This window comes from Hemibagrus wyckioides, linkage group LG25 (assembly GCF_019097595.1).
Source record: "Hemibagrus wyckioides isolate EC202008001 linkage group LG25, SWU_Hwy_1.0, whole genome shotgun sequence".
Taxonomy (NCBI): domain Eukaryota; kingdom Metazoa; phylum Chordata; class Actinopteri; order Siluriformes; family Bagridae; genus Hemibagrus; species Hemibagrus wyckioides.
The window spans coordinates 18,408,392-18,423,391 of record NC_080734.1 but is presented as its reverse complement, the minus strand read 5'-3'; the positions used below and the strand labels follow the sequence as shown (position 1 = coordinate 18,423,391).

General features: G+C 40.5%; 1 protein-coding gene across 2 annotated transcripts in view; it reads right to left on the bottom strand.

The window, feature by feature from the left end:
- The window catches only part of usp46 (ubiquitin specific peptidase 46), a 27,863-nt gene that overhangs the window by 11,895 nt on the left and 968 nt on the right, over window positions 1-15,000 (bottom strand). For both annotated transcript variants that reach the window (XM_058379171.1, XM_058379172.1), the window contains one exon: window positions 7,365-7,445. In XM_058379171.1, the coding sequence (XP_058235154.1) occupies window positions 7,365-7,445 (81 nt within the window). The remainder of the gene's footprint in view (window positions 1-7,364; window positions 7,446-15,000) is intronic.

The window sequence follows — 15,000 nt, the reverse complement described above, 5'->3', positions numbered from 1 at the left end:
AGAGAGAGAGGTGGGTAAGAGAGAGACAGAGATGGGTGAGACAGAGAGAGAGAGAGAGAGAGAGGTGGGTAAGAGAGAGACAGAGATGGGTGAGACAGAGAGAGAGAGAGAGAGAGAGGTGGGTAAGAGAGAGACAGAGATGGGTGAGACAGAGAGAGAGAGAGAGAGAGAGAGAGAGAGAGGTGGGTAAGAGAGAGAGACAGAGATGGGTGAGACAGAGAGAGAGAGAGAGAGAGAGAGAGAGAGAGGTGGGTAAGAGAGAGAGACAGAGATGGGTGAGACAGAGAGAGAGAGAGAGAGAGAGAGAGAGAGAGAGAGAGGTGGGTAAGAGAGAGAGACAGAGATGGGTGAGAGAGAGAGAGAGAGAGAGAGAGAGAGAGAGAGAGAGAGAGAGAGAGAGAGAGAGAGGTGGGTAAGAGAGAGAGACAGAGAGAGAGAGAGAGAGAGAGAGAGAGAGAGAGGTGGGTAAGAGAGAGAGACAGAGATGGGTGAGACAGAGAGAGAGAGAGAGAGAGAGAGGTGGGTAAGAGAGAGAGACAGAGATGGGTGAGACAGAGAGAGAGAGAGAGAGAGAGAGAGAGAGAGGTGGGTAAGAGAGAGAGACAGAGATGGGTGAGACAGAGAGAGAGAGAGAGAGAGAGAGAGAGAGAGAGGTGGGTAAGAGAGAGAGACAGAGATGGGTGAGACAGAGAGAGAGAGAGAGAGAGAGAGAGAGAGAGGTGGGTAAGAGAGAGAGACAGAGATGGGTGAGACAGAGAGAGAGAGAGAGGTGGGTAAGAGAGAGAGACAGAGATGGGTGAGACAGAGAGAGAGAGAGAGAGAGAGAGAGAGAGAGAGAGAGGTGGGTAAGAGAGAGAGAAAGAGATGGGTGAGACAGAGAGAGAGAGAGAGAGAGAGAGGTGGGTAAGAGAGAGAGACAGAGATGGGTGAGAGAGAGAGAGGTGGGTAAGAGAGAGACAGAGATGGGTGAGACAGAGAGAGAGAGGGGGGGAAGAGAGAGAGACAGAGATGGGTGAGACAGAGAGAGAGAGAGAGAGAGAGAGAGAGAGGTGGGTAAGAGAGAGAGACAGAGATGGGTGAGACAGAGAGAGAGAGAGAGAGAGAGGTGGGTAAGAGAGAGAGACAGAGATGGGTGAGAGAGAGAGAGAGAGAGGTGGGTAAGAGAGAGAGAAAGAGATGGGTGAGAGAGAGAGAGAGAGAGAGAGAGAGAGAGAGAGAGAGAGGTGGGTAAGAGAGAGACAGAGATGGGTGAGACAGAGAGAGAGAGAGAGGTGGGTAAGAGAGAGAGACAGAGATGGGTGAGAGAGAGAGAGAGAGAGAGAGAGAGAGAGAGGTGGGTAAGAGAGAGAGACAGAGATGGGTGAGACAGAGAGAGAGGGAGAGAGAGAGGTGGGTAAGAGAGGGACTCAGAGATGGGTGAGACAGAGAAAGAGAGAGAGAGGTGGGTAAGAGAGAGAGAGAGATGGGTGAGAGAGAGAGAGAGGTGGGTAAGAGAGAGAGAGAGAGAGAGAGAGAGAGAGAGAGGTGGGTAAGAGAGAGAGACAGAGATGGGTGAGACAGAGAGAGAGAGAGAGAGGTGGGTAAGAGAGAGAGACAGAGATGGGTGAGACAGAGAGAGAGAGAGAGAGAGAGAGAGAGAGAGAGAGAGAAACATTATTCTTAGCTCATCTTTATGCTTTCTGTAAACAGTACTAAATCTGTGATGGTCAGATCTGAGTGAACAAGCAGGCAGGAAAAGAGCCGAACATGATCTTCTGTCTGGAGACGCGAGGTTAAACCGGTGCATTCTGCGTTCTGGTAAGAGATAAACTTGGATCAAATCCACTTCATCAGTAATAATTAAACGAGACGAGACTTTCCATGCCAGCAGAAATCACGAGCTGCCCTCATTATGAACAATGCAATAACAGCAGGCTGTGGTGGCCTGGGGTCAGAGAGCTGGTGATTTTCTACTGAGTGTTATTGCTCTCTCACAAACACATGGACAACACAAGCGGCAAAAACACAGTGATAACATTCATCAAATTTATTTTTAATACACAATTGTGTTCTTTGGATAACACAAAACCAACCAATGTCTTTCTCGAATACAGGAAGTGAACCAAACCTGAATGTTTTTGGATAGTGCATGCCAACTCCAGTCATTTGATTTATGATTTCAGCTTCATTTCAACTTGATTCTGAACAAAATTATACTGAAGTAAAATAAGTAAACAGGTTCACCATGTCTTAAAAATACAGAAATAAATCAGAAATGATGCCAAAATGAAGTATATTGACGAGTGTAAATGATCAGCTGAAATATAATGAGCTCTATAGCAGAAATTGAGTTCTAAAGTCGGCTAAAATGGCTGATTTCCGCAGCCTTCTGTGGTGTTTTCCCAAGTTACTGCAGAGCTCTTATTAACTGTTTGGACAGGATTGTGTAACATACGATGCATGCGAGTATCTGGAGCTATCTTTGTACTCTGTGTGTTGTGCAGCTTGCATTATGTGCATTATTAATACGTTACAGATTTTCAAACATTGACACACGATGCATCACAATGCAAAAATGTGCCAGTGTCATCATTACACCACTAATCATTACACTACATTCGATTTTAGTGATATATTGAGTAGTGAGTGTGGCTGTGTTCTTGTTGCTTAGCTGATCTTTAGGATTTCTCTGTGCAAATTGGCAAGGGTTCATTTCTTTTTTCCCCCCATTGTTATATGTCTGACCGATGAATAAAACTTTTCAGTCTTACACACCCTTCAGTCAATGCTGCTTTTAGAGCTTATTGCTTCGTTTATTATGTGCAACGACAAAACAAAGCAGTACACGCTGATAAAAGGGAAAGGGATCGGTTTCCCTCTGATTTGGACACAGAGGCTGGGTTTATAGATGCGAAAGTGCCCTGAAGCCCTTGTGCGGAAAATCAAAATGAAACCATTAACAAGCCTTTTGCTCTCCTACCTCTGACCCCACAACAGTTTAGTCTACTACTAGAAAATGGGGATAAAGAGCAGCTCTACGTCATCTGGGGCATCGCTAATGCTGCGTTCAACTAAAACCCAGAACTGGGAAATATTTCAGAATTCCTTCTCGGGAATGTTGGGGAATGTCTGCTCAACCCCGAGCTGCTCACAGCATCAACGGCGAATGAGGCAGCGAAAATGAGGCAGTGAAAACCATTAAACTGTATAGACTTTTAAAGTATTTGCTTTGGCATTGTCCCTTTTTACATATGTAGAACACTGACAACTTATCCATTTGATCATCCGTGTTTTATTGCCCCTCCCTCATTTTGTATCCAGACAGCACGTGACGGAATTCCCGACCTCCGACTTTCCACTTCCAAGTTAAATCAAACCCAGCATAAATCCAGAGCTGAACAGATTTGGGGGGGAAAAAACACACAACTGTTTAGGGATGCGAACAATTCAAGGCTCGTATCTGTAACCCTGGGGAACGGTTTGAGGAGCCTGTGTTTAAATACACAAATCACTATTTGGTTATTCCTTACACTTCATGAAACCAGCGACAAACAGGAAGTCGGGACGTATTTTGATGCAGAGAGCTTGAGGACGAGAGAGAGAGAGAGAGAGAGAGATATCGATTTGCAATAAAATTTAATACCGATTTAAAGTAATCACTACAGTCGACAAATCAACCTCGGGTTTGAAGATGAAGCTCATTTTTACACCAGCTGCTGCTCTCTCGTGGAGCACTGGTTCCACTGGTAAATAGAATCTGGAAATATCAGTACTTTCTAGATGATACAGATGATAGATAGGACAACAGGATGGAAAAAATGTATGTGTTCTTGTATCGTTTACCCACCGTCTCTTTGGATTGATTTAATCACAAAGGCTGAAGCTCAGAGCTACAAGTGATGTGCTGTAACAAAAACAATAACCAAGTGTGACACAGAGCGAATCTCCACACAACACAGGCTTCAGCACAAAGCAAAGATGAGGAACTTGAACCGAAAATGGGAGGAACGTCTGTCGTTTGGATTCCTGAATAATATTTTGTATTGATATTGTTCCCATTTTGACAGCGTGCTTTGTTTGTTTGTTTGTTTTTTTTCTTCTCTTGTTCTTGTTTGAAAAGATAAAGTGCTTTTCCTCGATGTGTTTAGTTCACAGGATTATTAAAAAAGCAGTCATTTTATTTTACACAGACTTCTGTCCATCAACCTGTATGAAAGCTTTTATATTTCCCAAACTCTTTTCAAAACTAAATGTCGTGTTTCTAATGGCGCTTTTTCTATTACTGAACAAAATTCAAGTGAAAATGCAAAAATCTCCTAGTACTGTTTGCATTCTCCTTCACATGAAGGTACAGCGTCTGCCAAACTCCAAACGAAAATGCAAATCCCGGTCCATTTACATTCGCCAGGTCCTACAAATACTGACCTTTTCTCTGAAAAATAGCAGTAGCAGTTTTCTGAATGAAGATTGGACTTGATATATACTTTAAATTCTTTGTTAAGGAAAAACAACGTCTGGGTTTTAATATGAAAGATGTATGCGCACATCACCTGATACTGATGACCAGACTATTATAAACACTAATAAATTGTTCTTCTGCTGTAATAGCCAAATCTGATTGGTCAGAAGGTGTTGATTAATTTTCCATAACAGCACAGTTTGAACAGTCATCATTTTTAGTGTAGCAACTAATTCACAGTATGAGGATGAGACACGAAAAGTCTGATAATATACACCGACCAGGCATAACATTATGACCACCTGGGCACCCTTTCTCGTCTGCGGCAATGCAGCCCCATGTGCAACAAACTGTCCTGCACTGTGTATTCTGACCCCTTTCTATCAGAACCAGCATTAACTTCTTCAGCAATTTGAGCAACAGTAGCTCGTCTGTTGGATCGGATCACACGGGCCAGCCTTCACTCCCCACGTGCATCAACGAGCCTTGACCGCCCATGACCCTGTCTCCGGTTCACCACTGTTCCTTCCTTGGACCACTTTTAATAGATACTGACCACTGCAGAGCAGGAACACCCCACAAGAGCTGCAGTTTTGGAGATGCTCTGATCCAGTGGTCTAGCCATCACAATTTGGTCCTTCGTCAAACTCGCTCAAATCCTTACACTTGTCCATTTTTCCTGCTTCTAACACATCAACTTTGAGGACAAAATGTTGACTTGCTGCCTAATATATCCCACCCACTAACAGGTGCCATGATGAGGAGATACTCAGTCTTATTCACGGCACCTCTCAGTGGTCATAATGTTATGCCTGATCTGTGTATGAGGAAGCTAGCTGTAAAGATCTTGTTAATGTTTATCTGACCTTTTTTTTTTGTTTGTTTCTTTGACAAGCTGCAATGCTTTTCGTCTTTGTAGCTTCAAGAGGAGGTGATGGAACAGCTGCTATAACCTACGTGATGATAAGAACTAACCTGATCATCCACAACATTAAATGTAACCGATTAAAAATATATGTAATCAACCACACTGATCAGCCATAACATTATGACCACTGAGCGGTGAAGTGAATAAGACTGATGATCTCCTCATCATGGCACCTGTTAGTGGGTGGGATATATTAGGCAGCAAGTGAACATTTTGTCCTCAAAGTTGATGTGTTAGAAGCAGGAAAAATGGACAAGTGTAAGGATTTGAGCGAGTTTGACGAAGGACCAAATTGTGATGGCTAGACCACTGGATCAGAGCATCTCCAAAACTGCAGCCCTATCAAAAGTGTCCTTTAAGTCCCATGGATGCCCTACCTTCCTTCTGAAATCTTGATCACTGACTCTACTGTTTTAAGGAAGTAAAATATACATCACTCTTCAGTTAGCTGGTGAGTTTGTTGCTAACAAAGGATAAACCTTGAGGTGGCCATGATTTTTCTCTCTGACTTTGTACCAAGGTTGAAAATTTCTCTATAAAAATCTCTATAAAATATCTCTTTTTACTCCAATACTCTTTCAAGAAATGTGTTATTTACCCAACACCTGAGCAACACTGCTGCCACTGATGCAATGATTAATTCAGTTCATTACTTCTGCTGTCAAAGACGAACATCGTGTGCCTCTAGCGACAAGAGCAACGGAGTATTTATCACCTCTTCATCTCTTAGCCATTAACTTGCTTCATCTTTATATGCTGCTTGGGCGTGGAAGGAGTTACAAAATAGGATCATCTTAGAAAAAACTCTACCTGCTTTTAATCCCTTTTTACAAACAGCCTTAAAGAAAATGTTCCAGCTTTACATCATTCCTGACTTGAGGTGAAATGTGTTATGGATAACGTCAGACTTTTGCTTGTTTTTTCTCGTGTTGATTCTGTATGCTTTAATTTTTGAAACTGATCTTTTACGTGAAGCTGTTTTTGAGCAAGACTCAGATTTCCTCTCTCAGTGAGACATTCCTGGCTAAATAAAACCAAATATTTATTTATTAGATGAAACCTACCAATAGCCATAAAACTCTATAACTCCTCCCCTTTCAGTAGGGAGCAGAGCTGACCAAATGAACACTGACGGTATCAAAATTTCACAACAATTCACAATGTACGTTAATATAATAACGTGCAATATCATACCATGAGTAATATCACATCATGTGCAATATGTTCTTAGTTTCCTAGCACATTTTTTGTACTTGAATACATTTTGCATATAAAGAATACCTTTTATTTGTCCATTTATAATTTTATTTATATTTTCAAATAAAGCTGTATATATAGATTATTTCATTTATTTTCATATATATTTATATTTATTTTTCTTGTAATCTGAGTCTTTTATCTTATCTTATCTTAAAATAAGGCAGAAGGAAAAAATCCTGAGTTCCACCGAAGCTCTTCAAAAACACGGTGAATTTCGATGTTTGTAAAACAGTTTAGTGTAAACGCTGATGTGCTTCTCACAGGAGCGGAGCCGAGCAAAAAGCTCCCTGGAGTGTTTGCTAAATATGTAATTCCTTAATTGGTGCTGTGATGAGGCTTTGATTGCACTTCCTCCAGCGAACGGCTCCAGTGTCGAGCTGACCAAGAACAACACGTTACCTTCCTCGTTTCTTTCAGTCATCCATTAAAGCGCTCCTTAAACCTTAGACAACCTTATCCAGTTTGGATTTTACACACACATTTGTTTTGCTAGTAAAACACTGCATCCTGTGTGATTTTAGATGTTTTTCCTGGTACATGGGTTTGGAATGAATGAACAGTACAATATGAAACACACACAGAAATAAGAATCTATTTTCCTTGCTGTGCTTTCGCATGCAATGTTTCGCCGTACCGGGCCAAAACCTGGACACGGTCTACAAAACTCTGTTAATTGCTTTGGCTCACGTACAAAATATGCGACTTAATGAGAAAGCTTGTGGTCTGAACGATACTCACATTGACCAATCCGAAGTAGTGTTCATTAATAGGGAACTGCTCTGGACCAATGTCTTTCTCCAGAGCAGAGGCATTGGTGCCCTGAGGAGGAAAAAACACAAGCAAGATAGAAAGAGATAAATCATCAAATAATCAGCATTTCAATCACAAGTAAAACACTGAGCCATCATTTTCTACACAACACACATGGCCTCGCAGGAAAATCTAATCAAGCTCGCACTGAAAAGAGATCAGATGAAGCCAGAAAGAAACACGTGTCTGTGCATAGGCCAACGTGACAGTGAGTATGTTTTGTTCCCAGTCTGAACTATTTGGGCTTAATGGTGTCTTAAAGAAACAAAGTGCCAGAGCAAAAACAGGCTGTATCACACACCCGGCCTAAGAAAACACTCCCTTAGCCTCAGCGGTCGATATAAAAATATCCAAGTATTTGTTAAGCTTAGAAAAGCCATGGTCACATTTTTACCTCGTACAAATATCCATTAAGAGAAATATCACGTCCTGTTCTCGGGTCACGTATATAACGGTATGTGTTTAACGATAGACTCAGACTCTTGTGACTTTACGACAGAAGTATTTGTAGTTGGCATCTCGAAGAGTTTTAAAGAGGGCAGTGTGCTCTATGAGCAGAAAACGATATTAGCTCACATGCACACATTTCAAGCCCTTTGTTTAGGAATGTTTATGAATTGTTAAACATTTAAGAACTAACTCATTTACTTTTATCCTCCATTTTGGTGACAGCTACCTAACTAACATGTTCTTCCTCTGAGGCAACTTTCCATAATGCTGGACATGCTGCGTCACAAGGAAGCTGGACAGCTGGTCATCATTCCCACTCAGACAGGCTAATTTGGTCTCCGGGGTCTGTTGCACCACTAGGGAACATCTACTAGTTTTTCCCCAGGTATATATATATATATATATATATGGGGGTCTCAGGTATTCAGTGGTGTGTGGAGATGTTTGGGGGTCTCAGGTATTCAGTGGTGTGTGGTGATGTTTAAGGTTTCATGTGTTCAGTGGTGTGTGGAGATGTTTGTGGTTTGTAGATATTCAGTGGTGTGTGGAGATGTTTGGGGGTTTCAGGTATTCATTGGTGTGTTGAGATGTTTGGGGGTTTCAGGTATTCAGTGGTGTGTGGAGATGTTTGGGGGTTTCAGGTATTCATTGGTGTGTTGAGATGTTTGGGGGTTTCAGGTATTCAGTGGTGTGTGGTAATGTTTGGGGGTTTGTAGGTATTCAGTGGCGTGTTGAGATGTTTAAGGATTCATGTATTCAGTGGTGTGTTGAGATGTTTAAGGATTCATGTATTCAGTGGTGTGTGGAGATGTTTGGGGGTCTCAGGTATTCTGTGGTGTGTGGAGATGTTTGGGGGTTTCAGGTATTCAGTGGTGTGTGGTGATGTTTGGGGTTCTTTAGGTATTCAGTGGTGTATCATGAAGTATGTGGAGATGTTTGCAGGTATTCAGTGGTGTGTGGAGATGTTTGGAGTTCTGAATACAGTGGTGTATCATGAAGTTTGGGGTTTGCAGGTGTTCAGAGGTGAATAAATCACTAAAAAATACTTGGTGCCATTCAAGGAACTTTTCAGGAACCCTTGGGTTCTTTTCCACCAAAGGAACCAGGGTCTATTATAGGGTCTGCACTTTTCTGCAAAGGAGGAACTACTGGGTTACTGAAGTTTTCCTTCCTGAACCTCACCACCTGCAAGCTTCACAACATGACTAACCCCCTTACCTCCAATCTTATCAACCTGCATTTAGCTCTAAACAAACCAGATCTGGCAGTGTAGATCATTTCTGCTTTGTCTTCTGGATTATATACAAGCGACAAGCTAAAAACATTGCGGTAGTGAATGGATATTATTGCGTGTTCATGTGAAGCTCTGGTGAAACAATGCTATTACAAGATACTCATTACAAAGAACATTTTGTGTGAATTAAACTGTCCTCAAGTTATACACATTCTAAGAGAATTCAAAGCTGTGTCACAAGCACACTGAGTAGGCTGCCTAAATAAATAGGACACCAACTACAGCTTTGCACCCAGTCCAAATATTCCTGATGATGAGGATATAAATAATCAGCTGCCATGTTCAGGGTTATTAACATTTATTTTGCATATTGACGTAACTGTCAAAACCTTTTACTTCCAACAATAAAACTGTCCTTGCTGAAGTGATCGTCATTAACCTCAAATAAAGATCAGCTGATTTTCTTGACATCTCCTAGGTTTCCTCATGATTTCTGAATTCATGGTTTATAAAAGAGGTTATGAAGTAAGTTCAGCATCTTATTGTTGAAAGCTAGCAATCACCACCAAGAACAGGACATCCCTCCGAAACAGACGAGAGGAAAAGAAGAAGAAAACTTCTTAGAGAAAATGCCCAGAGACCTACAGCAACACTAAAGGAGCTGCAGGAATATCCGACAAGTTCTGCTCACTTCCTCTATCTGACAACTATCTCTCATGTTCTTCACAGATCTGGGCTATGGGGAAAGGTGAATAGTCTGAATAGTCCAAATCTGTCTAAGACAAGGTCAGCACAACACCAGCATAGCCACAGTGAAGCATGGTGGTGGCAGCATCATGTTATATGGCTGCGTCTCTTCAGCTGGGACTGGGGCTCTAGTCATGATGGAAGAAATCTCCAAACACCAGTCTGTATATTGGCACAAACCTGCAGTCGTCTAGACAGCTGAAGATTTCAGCAAAAAAATTTACCTTCACCTTCCAGCATGACACAAATCCAACAAAGAAATGCCTTCAGAAGAAGATGATCAACGTTTAGGAATGTCACACAGTCCAGATATAAATCCTATCAGAAACCTGTGGACTGAGGTGAAGAGGACTGTGTACAGGAGAACAACTCCTAATCAAGGAAACTGCATGGAAAGTGTAGTGGAAGAAAATGACCAAATCAAGATTTTGCAGAATTGGTTGAATCTTTACCCAAGAACGCTGAGCGCTGCATTACTAGCAAAAGCTGCTTTAACAAAGTGGGTACAAACTTCTACAACCAGGTTATCCTATGTTCTATTTTTGTTCTTTATTTATCCCACTACAACAGGGGGGTGTAGACGTTTTATATCCACCGTATCCCACAGAACTTCTTAATTTCCTCAAAACAGATTCCTCTCATACTACAACAGTAGCATCAAATAAATCTGTTCTTTACGGAAAAACAGCTGAAACTCTGTCATGCTTGAATCTGTTTTCCTCTTACTTATTATTCTGTACTCTCATACTCTCGCACTCCTCTGATTGGACGCCTGTCACACTTCTTTCACAGAATAAATAATATTTAATATCTCTGAGCTTGAGTGTGATGCATATATTTACAAATCTCCAGTCCAACGTCTCTGACTGAATCACTCTCAGGATCGTCAAGGAGACTCTCAGCAGCTCAGGAACATCATATTAGTAGACAGACAGATGGACAGATAGACAGATAGATAGATAGATAGATAGATAGATAGATAGATAGATAGATAGATAGATAGATAGATAGATAGATAGATAGATAGATAGATAGATAGATAGATAATACCATCCATATATATCCATCCATCCACCCATCAGACAGACGGATAGATAGATAGACGGATAGATAGATAGACGGATAGATAGATAGATAGATAGATAGATAGATAGATAGATAGATAGATAGATAGATAGATAGATAGATAGATAGATAGATAGATAGACGGATAGATAGATAGATTATACCATCCATATATATATCCATCCATCCATCCACCAGATAGATAGATAGATAGATAGATAGATAGATAGATAGCATATACCATCCATATATATATCCATCCATCCATCCACCAGATAGATAGATAGATAGATAGATAGATAGATAGATAGATAGATAGATAGATAGATAGATAGAATATACCATCTATATCCATGTATCCATCCATCCACCTACCCATCTATCTATCCATCCACCCATCTACCCATCTATCTATCCATCCATCCATATATCCATCCATCCATATGGATAGATAGACAGATAGACAGATAGACAGATAGATAGATAGACAGATAGATAGATAGACAGATAGCAAAAATAAAAATAATACCGAACAGCTTATGTCTCACCTTCCCTCAATGTTCACTGTTCTTTGTGTCCTGCATCGTCGTATAATTCTGCCGATTTTTTATATATTTAATTTATCGCATGTTTGTTGTTTCCTATAATAATCAGCACCTTCTCAGGAAACCAGGTCCAGCGACAGTGTAGTTCTCCTTCAGGACGCTTCCAGTAACTTGGTGAATTCGTGAGAGGTAAGACAGAAGGAGTCCATGTACAGTATTAATAATGTATGGAATCATCTAATAGGATGTTCTGAGGAATCTGAGAATAATGAATACACAGCAAAAGGTGCAGGATTTCACTTTTTGTTAAGCTGTATCCAGGATTTGGGTTGTGTTTTATCAACGGTGTCAAAAAGTGAATCATGTTTTATATAAAATAAGCTACCTTATGATGTGAAATATTTATCCCGTCTTATTTAATCTGTTCTGATGTCTACAAATTTCTCTCTGTGTATATCCTGTACAGGTTGACTCCATTGTGTCTGGAGGGACACTATTTAAAAATAATCAGTGTTAGTGACGGTGCAGTGTCACAGTTTCACGGTTAGTTACAGAGAAGAAGCTTCTTCCTCACAGCCGTTTCCCTTCTGAACTCAACACCACAGAGTTAGATGTACAGCTCTGATGTTTTACTGCCTGCAGCTCTAAACTATACTCTAGAACCTGTATATTCTCCTTTAGCTCTATATAATCTCTAAATATTATCCACAGATAATCTCGGTACCGTTGTGTATACACGGTACATATCTCGTACATGTATTTATTACTAATATTTGCATATATTATATTTTTTGCTTGTATTATATATTTTATTTTTCTATAACATTTACCTTTTATACAGCCATCTATAGTTATCAATTTACTGTGTGTAAATCTATCTATCTATCTATCTATCCATCCATCCCTCTACCTATCTATATATCCATCCATCCACCTACCCATCTATCCATCCATCCATCCATCCACCTACCCATCTATCTATCCATCCATCCATCTATCCATCCATCCATCTACCTATCTATCTATCCAACCATCCATCCATCTATCCTTATATCCATCCACCTACCCATCTATCTATCCATCCATCCATCCATCTATCCATCCACCTACCCATCCATCCGTCTATCCATATATTCATCCGCCCATCCATCCGTCTATCCATCCATCCATCCATCCATCCATCCCACAGTTTTTTTTCTTCAGATTTCTCTCTCTCTCTTTTTTTTTTGCCACAGCCTGCTGTCCTTCTTCACAGCCACACTCTTGTTCTACTTATACAGGCATATCAGGAAGTCATGCCCCAAAAACAGCTTTCTGAATCCTTTTCAGATTGGATTAGTTCTAAATGAAGAGATGGAAAAGGACAATTATGATCAGAGTATCTCTGGGATTTTAGCCCTGTCTGAATCTGACATTTCACTCCTTTATCATTAACTCTGTAATGTGACCAAATACAAACATCAGGTAATATACACGTCACATGACAGATCCTAATCCTGAACTGACGGCATTATATCCTGTGGAAAAATATTTGAAGAGATATTTTTTCTGCTTTTTCTTCACTGGAATATAGCCTACAAGAGTTCCTTAAAGCCTTTATGGCCATGAGCCAAGTTAATAATCAAGTGCAACTCCCCTAAAACAAGCACTTATTATAGGATATTAAAAGTCTACACACCCATGTTGTTGAGATGTCTTTAATGTGTTACAGCGAGCAACAAAATTCTAAGCTTCCATCGACAAGTGGAGAAAACGGGGCACAGAAACATTGCCTAAAAAACACTATTGACTAAATGACAAGAAGAAAGCATACTAAAAATCTGTCAAAAGACCTACAGCAACGGGAAAGGATGAAGCTCCAGGAATATTCACCAGATACTGCTCACTTCCTGTTGATAAAAAAAAAAAAAACAATATCTTCTATTCTACTACTCTTTTGGCTTCAAGGAAGTCTTTTTTCATGAAATAAAATCCTGCCTAAATCAACCCAATCTAGATAGTTAAATGTGTTATGTGATCTGATGATACCAAAATAGACATTTTTACATAATTCCAAAAGTTGGGCGGTTTATTAACTAAAAAGATCTGAAGCATGGTGGTGGAGGCATCATGCTATGGGGCTTCTCTTCCATTTCAACTGGAGCTCTAGTCAAATTAAAGGAAATTGTATGGATTTATTTTGGCACAACAGAAAGCAATAATTCACTACCACTGTCATCGAAACAAAACTGGAGGATATAGAGTTATGTGAATGAAAGATGACTCCAGTCACCAGTAGAATCCACCATCTGACTCAGAACAACCAGTGTATTCTGTAACACACTCATGGTCCAGGAAACAGACAGAAACTGGTGTGACTGGCAGGTGACTGGTGATAAATAGTGGCATGGTGCATCATGTGACAGTAATCATCTGAGAATGCAATTCAACTGCTCTTCCCGCTGAGGAAATCCGAGTCCGGCAAGGTTTGTGTTTCAGTTTTTAGAGGCCGAAATTGCCCTTCACCTCAAAGATATACAAGTGTCGCATTGTGTAACAGAGAGATTATAGAAAATCGCAGGCACATTATTCTCATACAAAGCCTACTGATATTACAGAATCTCGAAGACTGTGGAAATAAAGCAGTTTCATGGCAGAAAGAGCTACGACCGGACTCGGCTGCATCATTTAAACAGGCGTTTAGACATTCCTGCCCTTTAATCCTCTGTCGGAAAAGAGCCGCATGCCTGTGTACACTGAACAAGAAAGATACACACATTCACACATCGATGAACTCGCTCTTAGATACAAGAGCAGTGTGAAATCATTACACTAGACCTGGACCTGTGAGCAGACACGTGCTAGATAGTGGACACATAACCAGCACCAGGGAACAGTCCGGCTTGTAAAAAAAACAAAAAACAAAACATAGCACACATCAGCACAAATAACAGTAAAACTAGTTCATCCTATTTACTGTCATTACTGGCCTGACACTTTTGTGTAGCCCCATTATTGCTGTGTCCACACTGAGCTCAGGTCAGGTCCATCCAAATATTACAGTTTTTCAAAAAACAAATTGCAAAGTTTTCCTAATAAATGCTACAGTAAGCACACCATTCTGGGCATTTTATTTAGCATCAAATATCACATTTATTCCTGTCAATGATCTGTTTTTCTGCAGCTGGTAATTTGACCTAACCCTGGACAAGTAAATCATGTAATTATCATAACCGGCTATATTAGGTTACAGATCTCCAGATAGGTCGGACGAGATCTGTCTTCTCCCGCTTTAAAGAAGCTACAGGAACGCTGGCAGCAGCAAATGAGCTTCACAGATCAACGGTTTAACAAAATGAAAAATCAAGAATTTGGCACAAACAGTTCAGGGCTGTGAGTTATAAACTTAGCTGCTGAATTTGCTTGGTATCTGATTGACATAAAAGAGTGCCTAGGAGACATAAATATGTCATTCTGTTCAGCTTACATACACACACATATATATATATATATATATATATATATTAAGATCTAGTTCCTTGGT